Raw genomic sequence first — 15,040 nt, 5'->3', positions numbered from 1 at the left:
TTAACTGCTCGAGACAAAACTAATGGATCATTGACAATCACGTATTATTACAAGACAACTGATGTATATATACACATTCAATTGTTATTTCAGGTATGTAAAGAAGACAGATTATGATGAGTTCGAAGCCAAACCGAAGAGATAGTAGTAACTATGCTAACTATGGCTCGCTTTTTTACTGTATAAGTAGTACCCTTCTGGGGGAAAAAATCATCAAACCGAAGTTGTTCACTCTTGCTGAACGCATTTCTTCTGGTGCTGGATAAGCTGACTTCTGAGATAGCATTCTTCAATCTGCAGAAGAAAACAAACACTTCAAGATTACATAAAGTAAAAAGGAAACAAAGGGCTATATCCCCAAAATGTATGTATGTGTATGTATACCTGTGATGAATGTGTTTTAAGCAGTGCAACTCTGCAATCTTCTACTGATGCTTTTTCTCTGCTGCTTACTCTTGCTAGTTCCGACATCAAAGTCTCCATCTCTTGTGTCTGCAAAATACATCAAAAGAAGTTGTCTCAGTTTCAACAGCTGCTTGTCTAGGAAAAATGTAAATAATTTTGTTTAATATGATGCACAATGATTGTATTTTGCTAACCTTAGGCAAAAGATTTCCAATGTTATGCACAATGCCTTCCATAGACTTTGAAGCGACAGCAAGTGCTTCTGCTAACTCTTTAGTCTCAACCTGGTTAATAAGAATGCAAATGTTTAGTACAGAAGATATAAAAATGAAACAGTGTTCTACCTAGTTGACGAGACCAAAACAATATATACCTTAGTTTTTGAATCCAGAGGTAAACGCAATGAAGCATTCACCAACGCTTCAGTTGTCTCTGATAGTGAAGTTGAGAATTCTTCTTCAAGGACAGCCCATTGCTCCAAATAGGGAGTCTGCATAGAGTTAAATATAGTTTAGTCACAAAGTATCACAAACTATACATATGTGCTCAAATGTTGAAATTTAAGATTTTACTTACTTGAGACTCTACAATCTCTGTAACAGCCTTAACTCTCCGTAAACGTTGGAGTTCTATGCGTTTCTTCTGTACAGAATCGGACAACTCTGACATTTTCAAACCAAGGGAATAAAACATTCTCTGCAAGAACAACACTTTACAGTTAAAGGTAGAGACTTATTGCTACTTCGTCCTAATTCATAAAATTACCATCACCTAAACCACATTCATTTTTAAGACGGATGCTAATGTTTCAAACTTTGATCTATACACCAAACACAACTCTGAGATTGTGCAATTCACTTCTAACACTGATGTTAATGTCAGAATTATACTGATCTATACACCAAACACAACTCTGGTATTGTGCAATTCACTTCTAACACTGATGTTAATGTCAGAATCATACTGATCTATACACCACAACTCTGGTATTGTGCAATTCACTTCTAACACTGATGTTAATGTCAAAATCATACTGATCTATCTACCGAATACAGATATGAGATTCAATTCAAAGATTTCTGCTTATGTTAATGTTTCAAACTTTACTGGATCTACATACCAAACACAACTCTGATACTGTGCAAAAGCAGAAACTGACCTCGGCTTGTGCTTTCTGAGCCTGTGTTTTGACCTCAGCATTTGCGTTGGCAAATCTCCATTGCAAGCAGCGGTTATGGAGCAGTTTCAGAGAATGTACATCAGCTTGTTGTCCTAAAAATTTCTTCTGCTTCTTTGTATCAGCTTGAATCTTCGAATTAGGAGCCACCGGAGGCAATGACAAACCAACCCCATTTTTAAGCGACAATGAAGCTCTTACCTCTCGAAACATGGAAGCATCGTCGGAACTCAGGGATCGAGAAAGAGGTGAGGCGTTGGGAGTGTTCAAAACCTTTGCCTGGTTCCTGATTGTTGGAAACAGATCTGAGCCGTTGGATCTGTTACTGTCTTCTTCACCGTCTGTAGACGAAGATAGGCTTGATCGGAGAAGCCTCGTCGCGGCGGAGGCGGTAAGCAAACGCTGTTGATTAATCCGCGATCTAGACGGAGGCGGCAACAACATCGCCGTCGCTGTTGGAGTGTCGAGACGGTGGCCGTTCTCTTTCAACGGCTTAGATCGAATCTGCTGCTTAGGGTTTTTACCCCCGTCGAGTTGTTGAATTGGAAACGGCGAGTCTAAGCTACGCGCCGTCTCGGTAGGACGATTCTCGTCGCCGTCTTGCATTTTCAACTGCCGTCTCATCCTCTGAGCCGAAGTCGACCTCTGGTGTTGGTGATGATGCAGATCTCCGGCGGCGGAAGAGGAGGAAGATGACGAAGACGACGAGGAAGAGGGAGACATGAACCTCGAGCTCACCTCCCTCACTCTCGGTCGCCTCGTCGACGGTGGAGGAACAGGCGTCGGAGCAGTAATCGCCGGTGTAGATGGATGTGCCATAGATCGGCTGATTTTCGCCTCCATTACAATCGGGTCGGGTTTTTTTCAAAAATCACCGGAGACTTTGGTTCCGATTAGAAACAGGAATTGTTCAAATCGGATTGGAAAATTTTCGAAACCCTAGACGAAGAGAAAAGGGGGAAGAACGAATTAGAGAAGAAGAGACAATTAGGAAACTAGCCGTTACATAATGCTTTCACAAGCGTAACGGTTCTCTTGTCCGTGAATGTATGTATTATCGATAGGTTTTTTTTTTTCTTTTTCAATTGCTTTCTTAATTAAAAAATTAATCAGATAAGATAAGCCAGATTAATGTTAGTGGGCCTATTAATATTGGGGCCCAATAAGGAGCGTTAAGTTTTAATGTGGAGGGTTGTTTATTTGTTAATGTGTACATATGAAAGTTTTGTTGGGGTAATTTGCAATTTTGTAAAACGTTTTATGTTTTTCTTTGACTTTGACTTCTTCTTCGTTTTCTGAATTTTTTTTCTTCGGCAACTCTCATTGAGCTTGCTTGGTACGATTTCTCATATACAATACTGTGTGTGCCTTGTTTAGAATTTGTTGAGATGACGATAGGAAACTAAGAAGTAGAAGCTATGGAGGATGAGAAGCATAATACTGAAGCCGAGTCCTCTAATGGAAAAGAGACTCAATTAGCTTCTGACTTAACCAAGAATCTTGATCTTGATGAAGATGAGAAAGAAGAATATGAAGTGAAAGGTAAAAACCATTTCGTGTTTCTGATTTATCTTGTGGTTCAATTCTGCAATCATGAGGGAACAAAAGATGGTTTAGTGTGTTCTTGATTATTATAAATTAGATGGGAATTTGGGATCTTATGTCATCAAAGATGCTAACTTTCGAGTAACTAGTCTACGTCAAGTTGGTTCTGAGTTTCTCAAGTCTCTTCCTTTTTAATGGTTGGTTAATACTTTTGTCTTTTCATTTTAGCTGAGACTTCAACGAAGAAGAAAAAGAAGAAAAGTAAAAGCAAGTGAGAACATTGTTTTGAGTACTATAGATTGTTCGGTGTTTTGCTTTGATGATCTTGCTCAAAAAAATCTGATGATGATTGTTTAATAGGAAGAAGAAGAATTCTCTTCAACAGACTGATCCACCTTCAATTCCTGTTCTTGAGCTCTACCCTTCTGGTGAGTTTCCTGAAGGTGAAATCCAACACTACAAGGATGAGTAAGTTCACATTACCTTGTCTAGACTAGATTCTATGTAACACTTTGTCTTTCTAGCTACTAAGTCTATAGTATTGTAATGCAGTCATTTGTGGAGGACAACATCTGAGGAGAAAAGAGAGATGGAGCGGCTGCAAAAACCGATATATAACTCTCTTCGCCAAGCAGCGGAAGTACATCGTCAAGTTAGGAAGTATGTGAGAAGCATATTGAAACCTGGAATGTTGATGATTGATCTCTGTGAGACTTTAGAGGACACTGTTCGTAAGTTGATATCAGAGAATGGTCTTCAAGCTGGTATTGCATTCCCTACAGGGTGTTCTCTGAATAAGTTAGTTCTACCTTTTTTCATTCTTTCTGCATTTCTTTGATCTTTGACTCGATCAACGCGGCTCAGATTTACTTGAACTTTCCAGTGTTGCTGCCCATTGGACACCAAACTCTGGAGATAAGACTGTCCTTCAGTATGATGATGTGATGAAGTTGGATTTTGGAACACATATCGATGGTATGATCTGAACAAAAAACATTTCTATCTATCTCTTTTGTCCCTCTATGTAAAATGTCCCACAAAAACAATGATTATGTTGTTTTGGCAGGACACATCGTGGATTCTGCTTTCACTGTTGCGTTCAATCCTATGTTTGATCCTCTTTTAGCAGCCTCGCGTGAAGCAACATATACTGGTATTAAGGTACTCATTCTGTCTCTATGACAACTTGTGGGATTCTTCTGTTCTCGGCTATGGTGAATGCAGCCATTCATTCTGTAGCGACTTCTACTTTGAAGTTTGCATCATTTTCTTATAACCACGTTGAGATTCTTCGTTTTGCATCTTTTTATTGTTCAATCCAACTTAGTAAGTCCTTTGTTGGTTCAGGAAGCAGGGGTAGATGTCCGGCTCTGTGATGTTGGTGCTGCAATTCAGGAGGTCATGGAGTCTTATGAGGTTGAAATCAATGGAAAAGTATACCAAGGTAACTGATTACTTCAATGGTAGTTTCTATATGGATTAGTATCAGAAAACTTTAACAATGTTGTGTCCTTTGTGGGCAGTCAAAAGTATCAGAAATCTGAATGGGCACAGCATTGGACGCTATCGGATACACGCTGAAAAATCTGTTCCTAATGTTAGAGGAGGCGAGCAGACGAAAATGGAAGAGGGTGAACTATATGCCATTGAAACTTTTGGATCAACCGGTAAGAACAATTCTCACATATCAAACTACAAGAAATGTAGATTTTGAGAATGCAGCAATAAAGTGGTTTGTCTCTCGTGTCATCTTTGCAGGGAAAGGATATGTGAGAGAAGACTTGGAGTGTAGCCATTACATGAAAAACTACGATGTGGGACATGTCCCTTTGAGGTTACCAAGAGCGAAACAACTCCTTGCTACCATAAACAAGAACTTCTCCACTCTAGCCTTCTGCAGACGCTATTTGGACCGTCTTGGTGAAACAAAATACTTGATGGCATTAAAAAATCTTTGTGATTCTGGCATAATTGAGGTAAACTCCTAAAGACTATGTATATCCTCTGATCCTTCTGTTCAAGAACTTTTTTTTTTGATGAAAGTTGGTTTCTTTGGGCTATTTGTAGCCATGTCCTCCAGTTTGTGATGTGAAAGGAAGCTATGTTTCTCAGTTTGAGCATACAATCTTGTTGCGGCCAACTTGCAAAGAGGTTATTTGCAAAGGAGACGATTATTGAAATAGCTTATTTTTGCAGAACTTGGTGGCATAGTTTGCTTCTGGCAAATGGTTTGTTTTCATTCTAATTGTTCTTGTTGAGTTAAGGATGAGAACCAAACTATGTAGCATCTACATCGAGAATTCAACTCTTTCTTGTATACGTCATTAGTATAATAAGTTTGCTTTCTTCCGTCACTTTTTTTAAAACACTTTTCAAGCCTTTTATTGTAAGTCTTTGTCTCTTGTGCTCTAAATTTATATGTTCTTTGAAATATGATTCTAATCATAAAAGCTTATCAAATCCTTCTCTGCAATCTTCATCAATTTATCTACATAGTTTCCTATTTGTTATTTTAACATTCATGTTTCTTTTTTTTTTTTTGAAAAATACATTAGTCTTCAAGTTTGTCAGTTTGAATGACTCAATTATACTGATAGTGATACTGACAAGTGATAAGTGATAAGTGATAAGTGATAACTCTCAGAAAGAATTAGTGGGAGTTAAGTGGGCCTAATGGGCCCAATAAAGAGCGTCAATTATAACGGACGGTCTCCGTTTGTGGTTTTGACCAATTGAATATTTTTGGTCTTTTTGAGGAGGGAGTTGTGGCGCCAAAAGTTTGAAAGGCAGATGATGACACGTGGACTCACCTCAATCTGACGGTAAGTTTTGAAGGCGGAACCTTAGGGGCAAAATCGTCTGAACATTTCCGCGTCGTCCTAGTAGTCATCATCATCTTTCAGGACTCGCCCCTCTCTCTCTGTTTCTCCAGAAGTTTCCAATTTATGTTTGCTCTCAGTATCCTCCGATCGTAGCTCAACTATTTTCCGGTGACCTACTTCCGATTCTTGCTCTCGCACTTCAACCCGGAGCTTTTGGTAAGCAATTTGTCACTGTTGATACTATTCGCTGGACTCAGATTTCTAGGTTATTTTCCTTGTTTCATTCCTGGCTGTGTATCAGATTATTCTAACTCTATCTATAGACCCGATACTCGATTTTGTTTACAATTTTGCAAAATCGAAAAGCATTTGTGTATTATTGTTGCTGGAGATTTTGGGATAGCTAGGGTTCACTAATTTTGTGCTTCATACTGTAGCTTTCTTATTCGTTTTCAAAATTTGATCCATGGCTGTTGCTAGAGTGCGTTTTTGCTTGCTAGCTTAATACGCTGCGTATTCATCATGACTGAGCCATCAAACTTTTTGTGGCAGACGAAACATCACAATGTCATATCCAAAACCGAATCCTGTGAAGGACACTCTAGGAGGTGCTGATGCCAAGAACTTACAAATTCAGTTACCCATGGACGATACTTTAGGTCAAACCATAGTTGGAAGGTTACTACAGCAGTGTTCAGAGACCCATAAGTTCTGGGAGACTCAACCTGTTGCGCAGCTTAAGGATATCCAGGACACTAGTTTGCCTGAAGGCCCAATAGAGCCCGCAACTTTGGTGTCTAAGGTCAAGCAAGAGCCGTATAACCTTCCTGGTCAATTCGAATGGACCACCTCCGATTTGAACTCTGATGATGTGTGTTCAGAGGTTTACAACTTTTTCAAAGAAAACTATTCTGAAGTAGCGTTCAAGGCTGATTACTCCACAGAGTTTCTAAGGTGGGCATTGTGTCCACCTGGTTATTACCAGAGCTGGCACATTGGAGTCCGCGTCAAGACCTCGAAGAAACTAGTTGCTTTCATCGGTGGCGTGCCAGTAAGAATCAGGGTGCGTGATGAGGTTATTAAAATGGCAAAGATCATTTTCTTGTGTGTTCACAAGAAGCTCAGGTCTAAGGGACTTGCTCCTGTCATGATCAAGGAGGTGACTAGAAGGGTTCACTTGCAGAATATATGGCAAGCTACTTATACCTCATATCTTGTACTTTCTAGACCACTTACCACCTGCCGATACTGGGGAAGATTATTGAACCCGAATAATCGATGTTGGGATAAAAAGTCTTAGTGGAAGAATGACTATGAGCATGGCCATCAAAGTTAACAAGCTACCAGATGCACCAATCACTCCTGGATTTAGGGAAATGGAACGACGTGATGTCCCAGCTGTTACAGAGTTGCTCAGGAACTACCTTTGCCAGTTTGGAGTTGCGGCTGACTTTGATGAAAACGATGTCAAGCACTGGCTCCTCCCCCGGGAAAATGTCATCTACAGTTACTTAGTTGTAAGCCCTGAAACTCATGATGTCACTGACTTCTGCAGCTTCTACAGTGTCCCTGCAACTATCAACAGCAACAAGAAATACACAACACTGGAATGTGCTTATTCTTACTACAATGTCGCGACAGTAACCTCGTTTCCCCAGCTGATGAAGGATGCACTAATCATCTTTAAGCAAAAAGGTTTTGATCTGTTATACGTGTCAGATGTGATGCACAATGAGAGTTTCTTCAAAGAGTTGAGGTTTACTCCAGGAAATGAACTGTTTCACTACTATCTCTATAACTACCGTTTGGGAAGTTCACTGAAGCCATCAGAACTTGGTCTAGTTCTCTAGTACTGTTAAAACTCCTACAACTCCTGATTGTGAGCAACCAATGATCATTAAACCAATGTGTAGCCTAAGATTCATATTCCTAGATATCTTTTGCAACTAATATGAACAAGAGGAAAGTTTAAGCCTAGATTCCTATTCCTAGATTCCTATTTCATCTTTTGCTGTCTATAAAGTCATAATAACATTACAGTGTTTTGGTTTTGTTTTTGGATCTTTTAAGGTAGTGAAACAGATGCTTATAATCAATAACATTATTGGCAAATCAATACTGTAGTGGTAAAAAGATGTAAGAACCAAAATCCCAATATTTTTGAGAAATTACAAAAGCAAATCAGGAAAGCAGTAGGAAACGATATACTGTAATTGTTTCTTCTAAGATTTTCTCAAAGATCAGCAAAGACGGCGAATATGTTACCATTGATGTAATCGTTCTCCACCAAGCTTACCAAATAGTAGCTGTTCTTCACCTGCATTTTGGATCAAATGTCCATTAGTCATTTTATAAATAAACCATTGTCAAGAGCAATAACTAATCCGATCAGAGCTTACCTCATCGAGCAAGTTTCTGGAAGGGTCGGCTTCAGGGTACAAGTTAGCCCAGCTTCTAGACCAAGTCTCAAATGCTTCATCCTTCCAGACTTTGAAGCTAGCGGGGTCGACAATGGTTGGTTGAATGATTTCCTTAGCCGGGAAAACTCCCCAAGTAACTGCATTCACATCAGACTGTGCGGTGTTGGATACCCAGTTTTCTCCTTTGTTCACGGCCATGAAAGTAATCGATGGCAAAGCTTTGCATTTCTCCACCACTGCATCTAATTTCTCCTTTGAGCAGAAGAACTCTAGATAAGCTTTTTGGTATACATATCCAACAGGACCTCCCCATCCTGTAAACCAAACACAAGCACAAGTATCCATGAATCTGGGATCAAAACTCTGAAACACTATTTGCTATGAGAACAGAACGGGACTGATTCCTCACCAACAGTTGGGGAATCAGATCTCTCGGCATTGACTGATGGCTGGCTATTGATGGTCAAGAAGCCTTTGGAGTTGATATTTACCAGTTGCTCGTTTATTATCTTTGTCTCTGGCTGGAGTCCATCTAATTCAGACCAGGGACTGCTTTTTAGGTTTCCAAGGCAGAGCTCCTTGAATTTCTGTTATGTGGCAGTTTTTTGCAAGATAATTGTAAGTGTCAGCCCTTTTTTTTACAGGAGAAAGTGGGGGAACAGCAGTTTATGTGTGGTAGTGAAAGAAATGTTCTACCTCCTGAATATCTTCAACACTTTTCAGTGGGACAGCCCATTCTTGTTGAAGCTTCTTGTCACGTGCTCGTGGACGTGAGAACTGTCAACAAAAGCATTTATTTCAGCAGAGAAGCTCAAAAGATGATGTTACATTCAACAATCTAGAGCAAATCAATAAAGACCAATCCTTTCGAAATCCATTTGCTATGAAATCCTGAAAGAGAGTTATGCAATTAAAGATGATGTAGTACCTGATGATCCGAGAGTGCACCATATGAAGCACTACGTGAGTCACCCCAACGACCTTGTGGGAAGTCTTCCCAGCCCTTGGTTCTGGAAATGTAGCTCTTTGGACGGTTTGCCCTTTAAAAGATAAGAAGAAAGCTCAAGTCTTATATTCTCTGGGGATTCAGATATGTGGCGAGGCATAATGAGAACAACAGAAACTAAGTGTGGTTACCAGAAAATGGGGCGCACATCTTCTTTAGTACGGAAAACATTTGCAGGGCGCCTCCATGGTAAAGAGCGAGAAATTTTGGACTCATCAATCATACCAAGATTCTGCAAAACCACCACGAAAGTTAGGAAACTCCAATAACTATATGATGCTTAAGGTAGTAGAAAATGAAGACCAACCATCAATATTGCCAGAGCTGACTTCTCCATGTTCAGAGTGTAGAGATGAAGAGACTTGATTCCATGAGCCAACATCTTTTTACACATCTCAGTTCCAAGGTGAATACCATAGGCTTTCACAGCTTCTTCATTATCCTTGATAGGCTCCAAGGCAGCCATGACCTCAACTGGTATCTACAATATGAAACGGAACATTAAAATCTACATTAATAATGTGACTGTCACCACCATCAACAAAAGCATATGTAAACTCAAGACAACACTGTTCTCCGAAACTAAGTAACCTTTAAATACACTTTCTTTAAATCCAAATATCTAAGCTTGCAAACAAACACCTTTATGAAAAAACACAACACCAATATCATCACCTTAAAAGGTTATCCATTTGCAGGAATTGGTGTTTATTGCTAAGAGATGAAGTCTTAAGTTTACTCTAAAAGTAAGAAACCCTTAGATCAGGAAAGGTTATATACCTTAGTCTTGCAGAAACCAGTCATACGCAAGAAGCCTCTGTAGTTATTAATAGGCATAATTCCAGGAACAATGGGACAATTTATCCCAATTTGGCGACAATCACTCACAAATTTCAGGAATATATCAGTATCATAGAAAAGCTGAGTAACAATCAAATCTGCTCCAGCATCAACCTGTTCCAAAAACGAACCCCAAATTCAAACACACAATCATACCAAAAAAAAAAAAAATTGATGAAAGCATTAAACCAACAACAAAAAAATAAACCTTTTTCTTGAGATACTCAAGATCACTCTGATAAGCTTCATTAGACGCAAGACCATTCTCACCAATAACATCAGGATGAGCCTCTGAAATTTTCAAACACACAAAAAAATGTTAAAATGGATTCCTTTTTTTTTCTAAGCAACAAACGAAGAAGACAAAATTCGAAATTTTTGTTAAAAAAGAGACAATTCAATACCAGGATAACCAGCAACAGTGATACCAAAGTAATCACCATACTTGGTCCGAATATGATTAACCAGATCCAAAGCACAGCCGAAACCACCTTCAACCTGAACAAATTTATCCTGACCATGAGGAGGATCACCTCTAAGGGCAAGCACATTCTGAATCCCATTAGATCTAATCGTCTCAAGGGCATGATCAATCTTCTCAACAGGCATGTTAGTGCAAGTTAGATGCATCATACTCTCAACGCAAACAACGTTCTGCATCCTCGAAGCGATGTCTAGCGTTAGATCTGCGGTAGATCCACCAGCTCCCCAAGTGATATCGCAGAACGTTGGACCATAAGCGACCATTCGATCCATCCGCTCAAAGAGATTGTCGACTCCATCTTCTGTCTTTGGTGGGAAGAACTCAAAGGAGAAAGCTGTTTTGCCTTCGTCGGCTAGTGATTGGATCTTGTCTATCACCTTCATCTTTCCGGTGGTAAGAGAGATTTTTAAAAAGACGAGTTTGTTTGTTTCATCAGAGGCTCTTCTTATAGTTTTATACTAATACTAAACAGAGAGATAGATCCCAAAAAGTTTGGTGGGTTTTTTTTTAGACTTTACCTCTTTACCCGTCCACTTCCTTAAATTTATTTCATTTTTTAGACAAAATTTTATAATTATTTTTCTATGTATATAACCAGTTTTAATGCATATTATATTTAAAAATGATTTTTATGTAACTCGACAATGTAACTATATTTTCCAAAAAGGTATTTAAACGAGATGAGTTACATAATTGTTTAAAGGAAATGTGATGACTGATGAGTAAAAGATTTACCAACCACAGTTAGAACTTGTCGCTATCATTCCCCAACCCTTGCAGTGATGTACTGTATATGCTTTTTTTGAGTTGGTGAACCAGAACCATACACCCACCCACATCACTCACCTACCACCAAAAATATATCATTGATCCAATTACTTGTTTCACATAAGAAAATCTTTCCGTTTATTTTTTTTACAGTGTACCATTAATCTTTGCAAAATTAACAAATGTAAAATGTTTTTGTAACTTTTCTACATTTTTTTTTATTATGTAAGCACACAAACTCATTTTACATTTAAAACAATTGCAATCTAAATAGCGAAAACAAAACTGGTCAGATTTTGCGAGTACTGGCTTTTGTCGGCGACACCGACACAAGATGCACGAACGAAGCTTATTTATCAGCACGTGCAAACAGAACAAACCGGTCTTTGGATAGAAAATTCAAAAAAAAAAACTAAACCGGATATGATAGCATTACCGGTTCTTACAAAACCTACTACCGGAAATAATATCTTATTCATACAACAACCAAAAAGTTCTTGCAAGACATCATATTAGATGCTCATGAGACAAAAGGGATGAGAAAGAAAGTAGAAATGTGGTTACAAGTAAATATATATTTTGTAAACATTAGATTATGGTACAACATACAGCCAATTTAGATGCAACAGCAATGTCACTGCTGATGATCCCGAACGACCGTTTCTTTGATTACTTCAGTTAAACCAAGATAGCTAGATCATATTGGTTTCTCAACTCTGCAGAAACATAGCAGCAAGGGTTATTTAATAATCTATGCATTTGTTAGTTCTAATGTTTCTTTCATTCGTAGAGTGAAATCAAATAAGAGTTTAAATTACCTCAAAACAATATTAGACAGTTACAATCTCCCAATCTTCCCTCGACATGTCTATAAACTCCGTAACACCATCCTCGAACATTACCTGAGGCAAGTTAAAAGATGTTAGCTGAGGTCTAAACTGAGAATGATTTTGCCAATTTCTCGAAGGTGAACAAAGGAATCGGCTAAGTGTAATACCGAGTGCTTTCTTGAATACACATCAAAATGTCTAACCAGGCCAAAACACCTGAAAATCTCAAAAAAGAAAAATGAACACATTGAAGAAGAATATAGAATCAGCCATAATACTAATCCAGGAGTCCAAAAGTACATAAAAATACCTATCACTCATGGGGCGAGATAACCTGATCACTTCACCAATGCAATTACGAGAACATATTTTCCCTTTACTAAGATTGTTCCATGATTTTCCTGAAAAAACGTGGTCCAAAATTGCTTTTCTTACACAACCAAAAGGCAATGAGCTCCACTCGCAAGTACATCAGAAAAAAATCTATACTTACCTGCATGTATATGTCCATTTTGATGCACCTAACCAAAAATGGGACAAAAGTAAGTCTCTAGACTTCATAACACACAGAATCTCACAAACTATGCAATGGCCAAGACAAGATCTATATTTTAAATAAATTTGAACATACATTGGGCTGAGCCTGAGTCTGGGCCACTTCATGTGCCACTAGATGAAAAGCTTCATCCGAGGCTACCTTAGGTTTGCTAGGTTTTACCCCAAGCTTCATTCTGCAACCTACGGCTCCACAATGACAGTCTTGATCTGCACCAAACTGAACAAACCTGCTCTATCTCTTAGTGTCACAACTCAATAGATACGAGAAAGCAGAAGCTATGAAACCAGATATATGTTATAAAGCAAACTTGAGTGGGAGGAAAATATCTCACTGATAATCATATGTCAAATGTTCTCCCTTCTTTACGCCACGCGTAGCAAAAATGCCGATTCTTGTCTCGCCGTCTATAATCCTAATTGCAAGCAAAAGATAACCATAGGATGACTTTGCTCTCAACTATACTGAACTAGAAAACAAGCACTAAGGATTGACAACTAATAACAACAAACCATTTCTGCATCTGCGTATTGGGGTTGCAACTATGATTGATATATCTAGATTTGTTCCCCTTGTGAGTAGCATCAATCACCATATCTCTGTTAATCTCACATAAGTAAAAGTTTGTCTCGCCACGGTGTTTCATCTTCCAAAGTCTCTCTTCACAAGTCTTATCATCTATAACTACATTGACCAAAAGATTTCCGGAAGCAAAAAAACAAACAAGTTTAATAACACTGGTAATATAATTCAACAGCGAGACAAAACCATCAAATAGTCAAACTACCTTCTCCAACATATTCAATGATAAACTCTCCAGGTTTGATTTCTTCTTCTGCAACAATCCCTGATCCGCATTTTTCTGTCTACAAGACACAACTCATATAACAAACCAAGTAACCCTAACAACAACAACTAAATCCGAGCAAAACCATTGATACAATTACCTGAATTAACTTCATCTTCTTGACAAGGCGTTGTTGGAATGGCTTATTGTTACACTCACTCCCACACTTGCAACTTGAGGAACAGGTTGAGAATAGCATCCTAACACAATCAGATAAAACAGAAAAATCCTAAACACATGAAATGCTGAAACAATAGATGAAGAAACGTAGAATTGGAAAACTGAGGCATACCCACAATGGCAGTTACTGCCACAGACAGTTGAAGAAGAAGAAGAACCAGGGGAAGAGGAGGAGCAAGAACAGAAGATTCCATCATCTTCAACTCTCTTTTTGACTTTCTTCGTCAAGTAAATATCTTTAACTAGCTTAAGGCATATAAACAAATTATATATGAAGTGAAAAATATGTAAAATTTTCTAAACATAGTTGATAAAGTAAAAAGGATACTGCGCCTGATGAAGATGTAAGGAGTAGGTTTCCCTTTGTTCAACCAATCTGGCAACTCAAATTCTTGAGAATCTCCAATCTGATTCAATAGCTTGTTGAACACTTTCCCTAAGTGATTCCTGTCCGAAATCTGAGATAATATATATATATATATATATATATATATATATTATTGGAAATTTCAGACATTATGAAGAAGTAAAATTTTAACGAAGCAGAGAGATAGTATTGGAAACAGACCTTTTTGGTAGCGGGCATGGTCACTGGATCGATGGGGGGAAGACTAAAGCTCTAATTTGAACTTTATGACCTATTGAGAGGTAAGACCAAATTTGTTGAAGTTAAGGCGAACGAAGTTTAGAACTAGCAAGTCTCCTTCTGCTGTTGTTTCTAAACTCAAGTTATCGAAACCCTAATTGCGTTTTAAGTATTATTGTTGAAGAAGAAGAAGAAGAAGATGAAGATGAAGTAACATTCAATGGCGGATCTGAGACAGTAAGAAAACAGAGATTGAAGAATGAGCGGCAGTTGCTTCTTTTTTTTTTTCTTTTTTTTTTGCTTTGATAATTACGCCCCAATAGTGACTCTCCTGAGGATAAAATCGTAGTTTACACTCGAGATACTATGTAGGCCTGGTTCATAATGGGCTTTTTTTGTATCTGATCCAAATTATTTCGACTAGCCCACCAACCTAATAACATTAAAATAATAATAATATTGTTGCTTTTATGTCGTGTGTATGTTAATAAATAGCCTTAGTCGTAATCACATTTATGGTTAGCAACATTGTATTAATTTTAGATACAATGAAAATTGTGATCCCAAAGAATCA

At 38.3% G+C, this 15,040-nt stretch overlaps 4 protein-coding genes and 2 pseudogenes across 7 annotated transcripts; 3 read left to right on the top strand and 3 right to left on the bottom strand.

The window, feature by feature from the left end:
* Positions 1-10: 10 nt before the first annotated feature.
* LOC104782959 (protein ENDOSPERM DEFECTIVE 1-like) lies at positions 11-2,650 on the bottom strand. Its single transcript, XM_010508030.3, has 6 exons — positions 1,565-2,650; positions 982-1,101; positions 779-895; positions 600-689; positions 385-492; positions 11-294 (listed from the first exon to the last, which is right to left on the bottom strand). Exons 1-6 carry the CDS (start codon positions 2,423-2,425, stop codon positions 229-231), a joined length of 1,362 nt encoding a protein of 453 aa, XP_010506332.2. The 5' UTR covers positions 2,426-2,650; the 3' UTR covers positions 11-228.
* A 142-nt stretch (positions 2,651-2,792) lies between these two features.
* LOC104782958 (methionine aminopeptidase 2A) lies at positions 2,793-5,587 on the top strand. The gene is made up of 10 exons (XM_010508028.3): positions 2,793-3,124; positions 3,356-3,398; positions 3,488-3,595; positions 3,680-3,925; positions 4,011-4,102; positions 4,194-4,288; positions 4,475-4,571; positions 4,651-4,794; positions 4,886-5,103; positions 5,195-5,587. Exons 1-10 carry the CDS (start codon positions 3,001-3,003, stop codon positions 5,303-5,305), a joined length of 1,278 nt encoding a protein of 425 aa, XP_010506330.2. The 5' UTR covers positions 2,793-3,000; the 3' UTR covers positions 5,306-5,587.
* A 927-nt stretch (positions 5,588-6,514) lies between these two features.
* Positions 6,515-8,001, top strand: LOC104782956 (putative glycylpeptide N-tetradecanoyltransferase 2 pseudogene; annotated as a pseudogene). The gene has a single exon (XR_015597707.1). The product of XR_015597707.1 is annotated as a putative glycylpeptide N-tetradecanoyltransferase 2 pseudogene (transcript).
* LOC147946375 (glycylpeptide N-tetradecanoyltransferase 1 pseudogene) lies at positions 7,257-8,001 on the top strand (annotated as a pseudogene). Its single transcript, XR_015597706.1, has one exon. The product of XR_015597706.1 is annotated as a glycylpeptide N-tetradecanoyltransferase 1 pseudogene (transcript).
* A 19-nt stretch (positions 8,002-8,020) lies between these two features.
* Positions 8,021-11,342, bottom strand: LOC104782957 (methylenetetrahydrofolate reductase (NADH) 2). The gene is made up of 10 exons (XM_010508027.3): positions 10,620-11,342; positions 10,424-10,506; positions 10,156-10,329; positions 9,683-9,856; positions 9,507-9,607; positions 9,298-9,409; positions 9,066-9,146; positions 8,779-8,956; positions 8,349-8,683; positions 8,021-8,266 (listed from the first exon to the last, which is right to left on the bottom strand). The coding sequence occupies exons 1-10, from the start codon at positions 11,080-11,082 to the stop codon at positions 8,183-8,185; spliced, it is 1,785 nt and encodes a 594-aa protein (XP_010506329.1). The 5' UTR covers positions 11,083-11,342; the 3' UTR covers positions 8,021-8,182.
* Positions 11,343-11,922: 580 nt separating this feature from the next.
* LOC104782955 (histone-lysine N-methyltransferase ASHH3) lies at positions 11,923-14,805 on the bottom strand. 2 transcript variants are annotated; one of them, XM_010508026.2, is made up of 13 exons: positions 14,449-14,805; positions 14,209-14,338; positions 13,993-14,116; positions 13,801-13,900; positions 13,641-13,719; positions 13,366-13,537; positions 13,188-13,268; positions 12,929-13,082; positions 12,791-12,818; positions 12,608-12,698; positions 12,465-12,513; positions 12,286-12,369; positions 11,923-12,183 (listed from the first exon to the last, which is right to left on the bottom strand). In XM_010508026.2, the coding sequence occupies exons 1-12, from the start codon at positions 14,464-14,466 to the stop codon at positions 12,298-12,300; spliced, it is 1,098 nt and encodes a 365-aa protein (XP_010506328.2). In that variant the 5' UTR covers positions 14,467-14,805; the 3' UTR covers positions 11,923-12,183; positions 12,286-12,297. The 2 variants fall into 2 exon arrangements, with proteins under 2 accessions (XP_010506328.2, XP_087368067.1); XM_087511941.1 differs by having other exon boundaries at positions 13,641-13,715; positions 14,449-14,786.
* Positions 14,806-15,040: the final 235 nt, after the last annotated feature.

Source organism: Camelina sativa, chromosome 4 (genome assembly GCF_030686135.1).
Source record: "Camelina sativa cultivar CO46 ecotype springtype chromosome 4, ASM3068613v1".
Taxonomy (NCBI): Eukaryota; Viridiplantae; Streptophyta; class Magnoliopsida; order Brassicales; family Brassicaceae; genus Camelina; species Camelina sativa.
This window is presented reverse-complemented; position numbering and strand designations above follow the sequence as displayed.

Bases quoted from the DNA above. Each gene is read 5' to 3' on its own strand.
- LOC104782959 (XM_010508030.3), bottom strand. From the start codon at position 2,425: ATGGAGGCGAAAATCAGCCGATCTATGGCACATCCATCTACACCGGCG. The intron at 493-599 runs GTTAGCAAAATA...TGTATTTTGCAG, and splicing joins TTGGAAATCTTTTGCCTAAG to ACACAAGAGATGGAGACTTT. The intron at 295-384 runs GTATACATACAC...TTTCTTCTGCAG, and splicing joins TTAAAACACATTCATCACAG to ATTGAAGAATGCTATCTCAG.
- LOC104782957 (XM_010508027.3), bottom strand. From the start codon at position 11,082: ATGAAGGTGATAGACAAGATCCAATCACTAGCCGACGAAGGCAAAACA. The intron at 9,857-10,155 runs GTATATAACCTT...TTCATATTGTAG, and splicing joins CTGGTTTCTGCAAGACTAAG to ATACCAGTTGAGGTCATGGC. The intron at 8,684-8,778 runs GTGAGGAATCAG...TTTGGTTTACAG, and splicing joins ATCTGATTCCCCAACTGTTG to GATGGGGAGGTCCTGTTGGA.
- LOC104782955 (XM_010508026.2), bottom strand. The intron at 13,720-13,800 runs GTAATTGTATCA...TGTGTCTTGTAG, and splicing joins AGAAGATGAAGTTAATTCAG to ACAGAAAAATGCGGATCAGG. The intron at 12,370-12,464 runs GTATTACACTTA...AACTTGCCTCAG, and splicing joins TGTATTCAAGAAAGCACTCG to GTAATGTTCGAGGATGGTGT.
- LOC104782958 (XM_010508028.3), top strand. From the start codon at position 3,001: ATGGAGGATGAGAAGCATAATACTGAAGCCGAGTCCTCTAATGGAAAA. The intron at 3,926-4,010 runs GTTAGTTCTACC...TGAACTTTCCAG, and splicing joins ACAGGGTGTTCTCTGAATAA to TGTTGCTGCCCATTGGACAC. The intron at 5,104-5,194 runs GTAAACTCCTAA...GGCTATTTGTAG, and splicing joins GTGATTCTGGCATAATTGAG to CCATGTCCTCCAGTTTGTGA.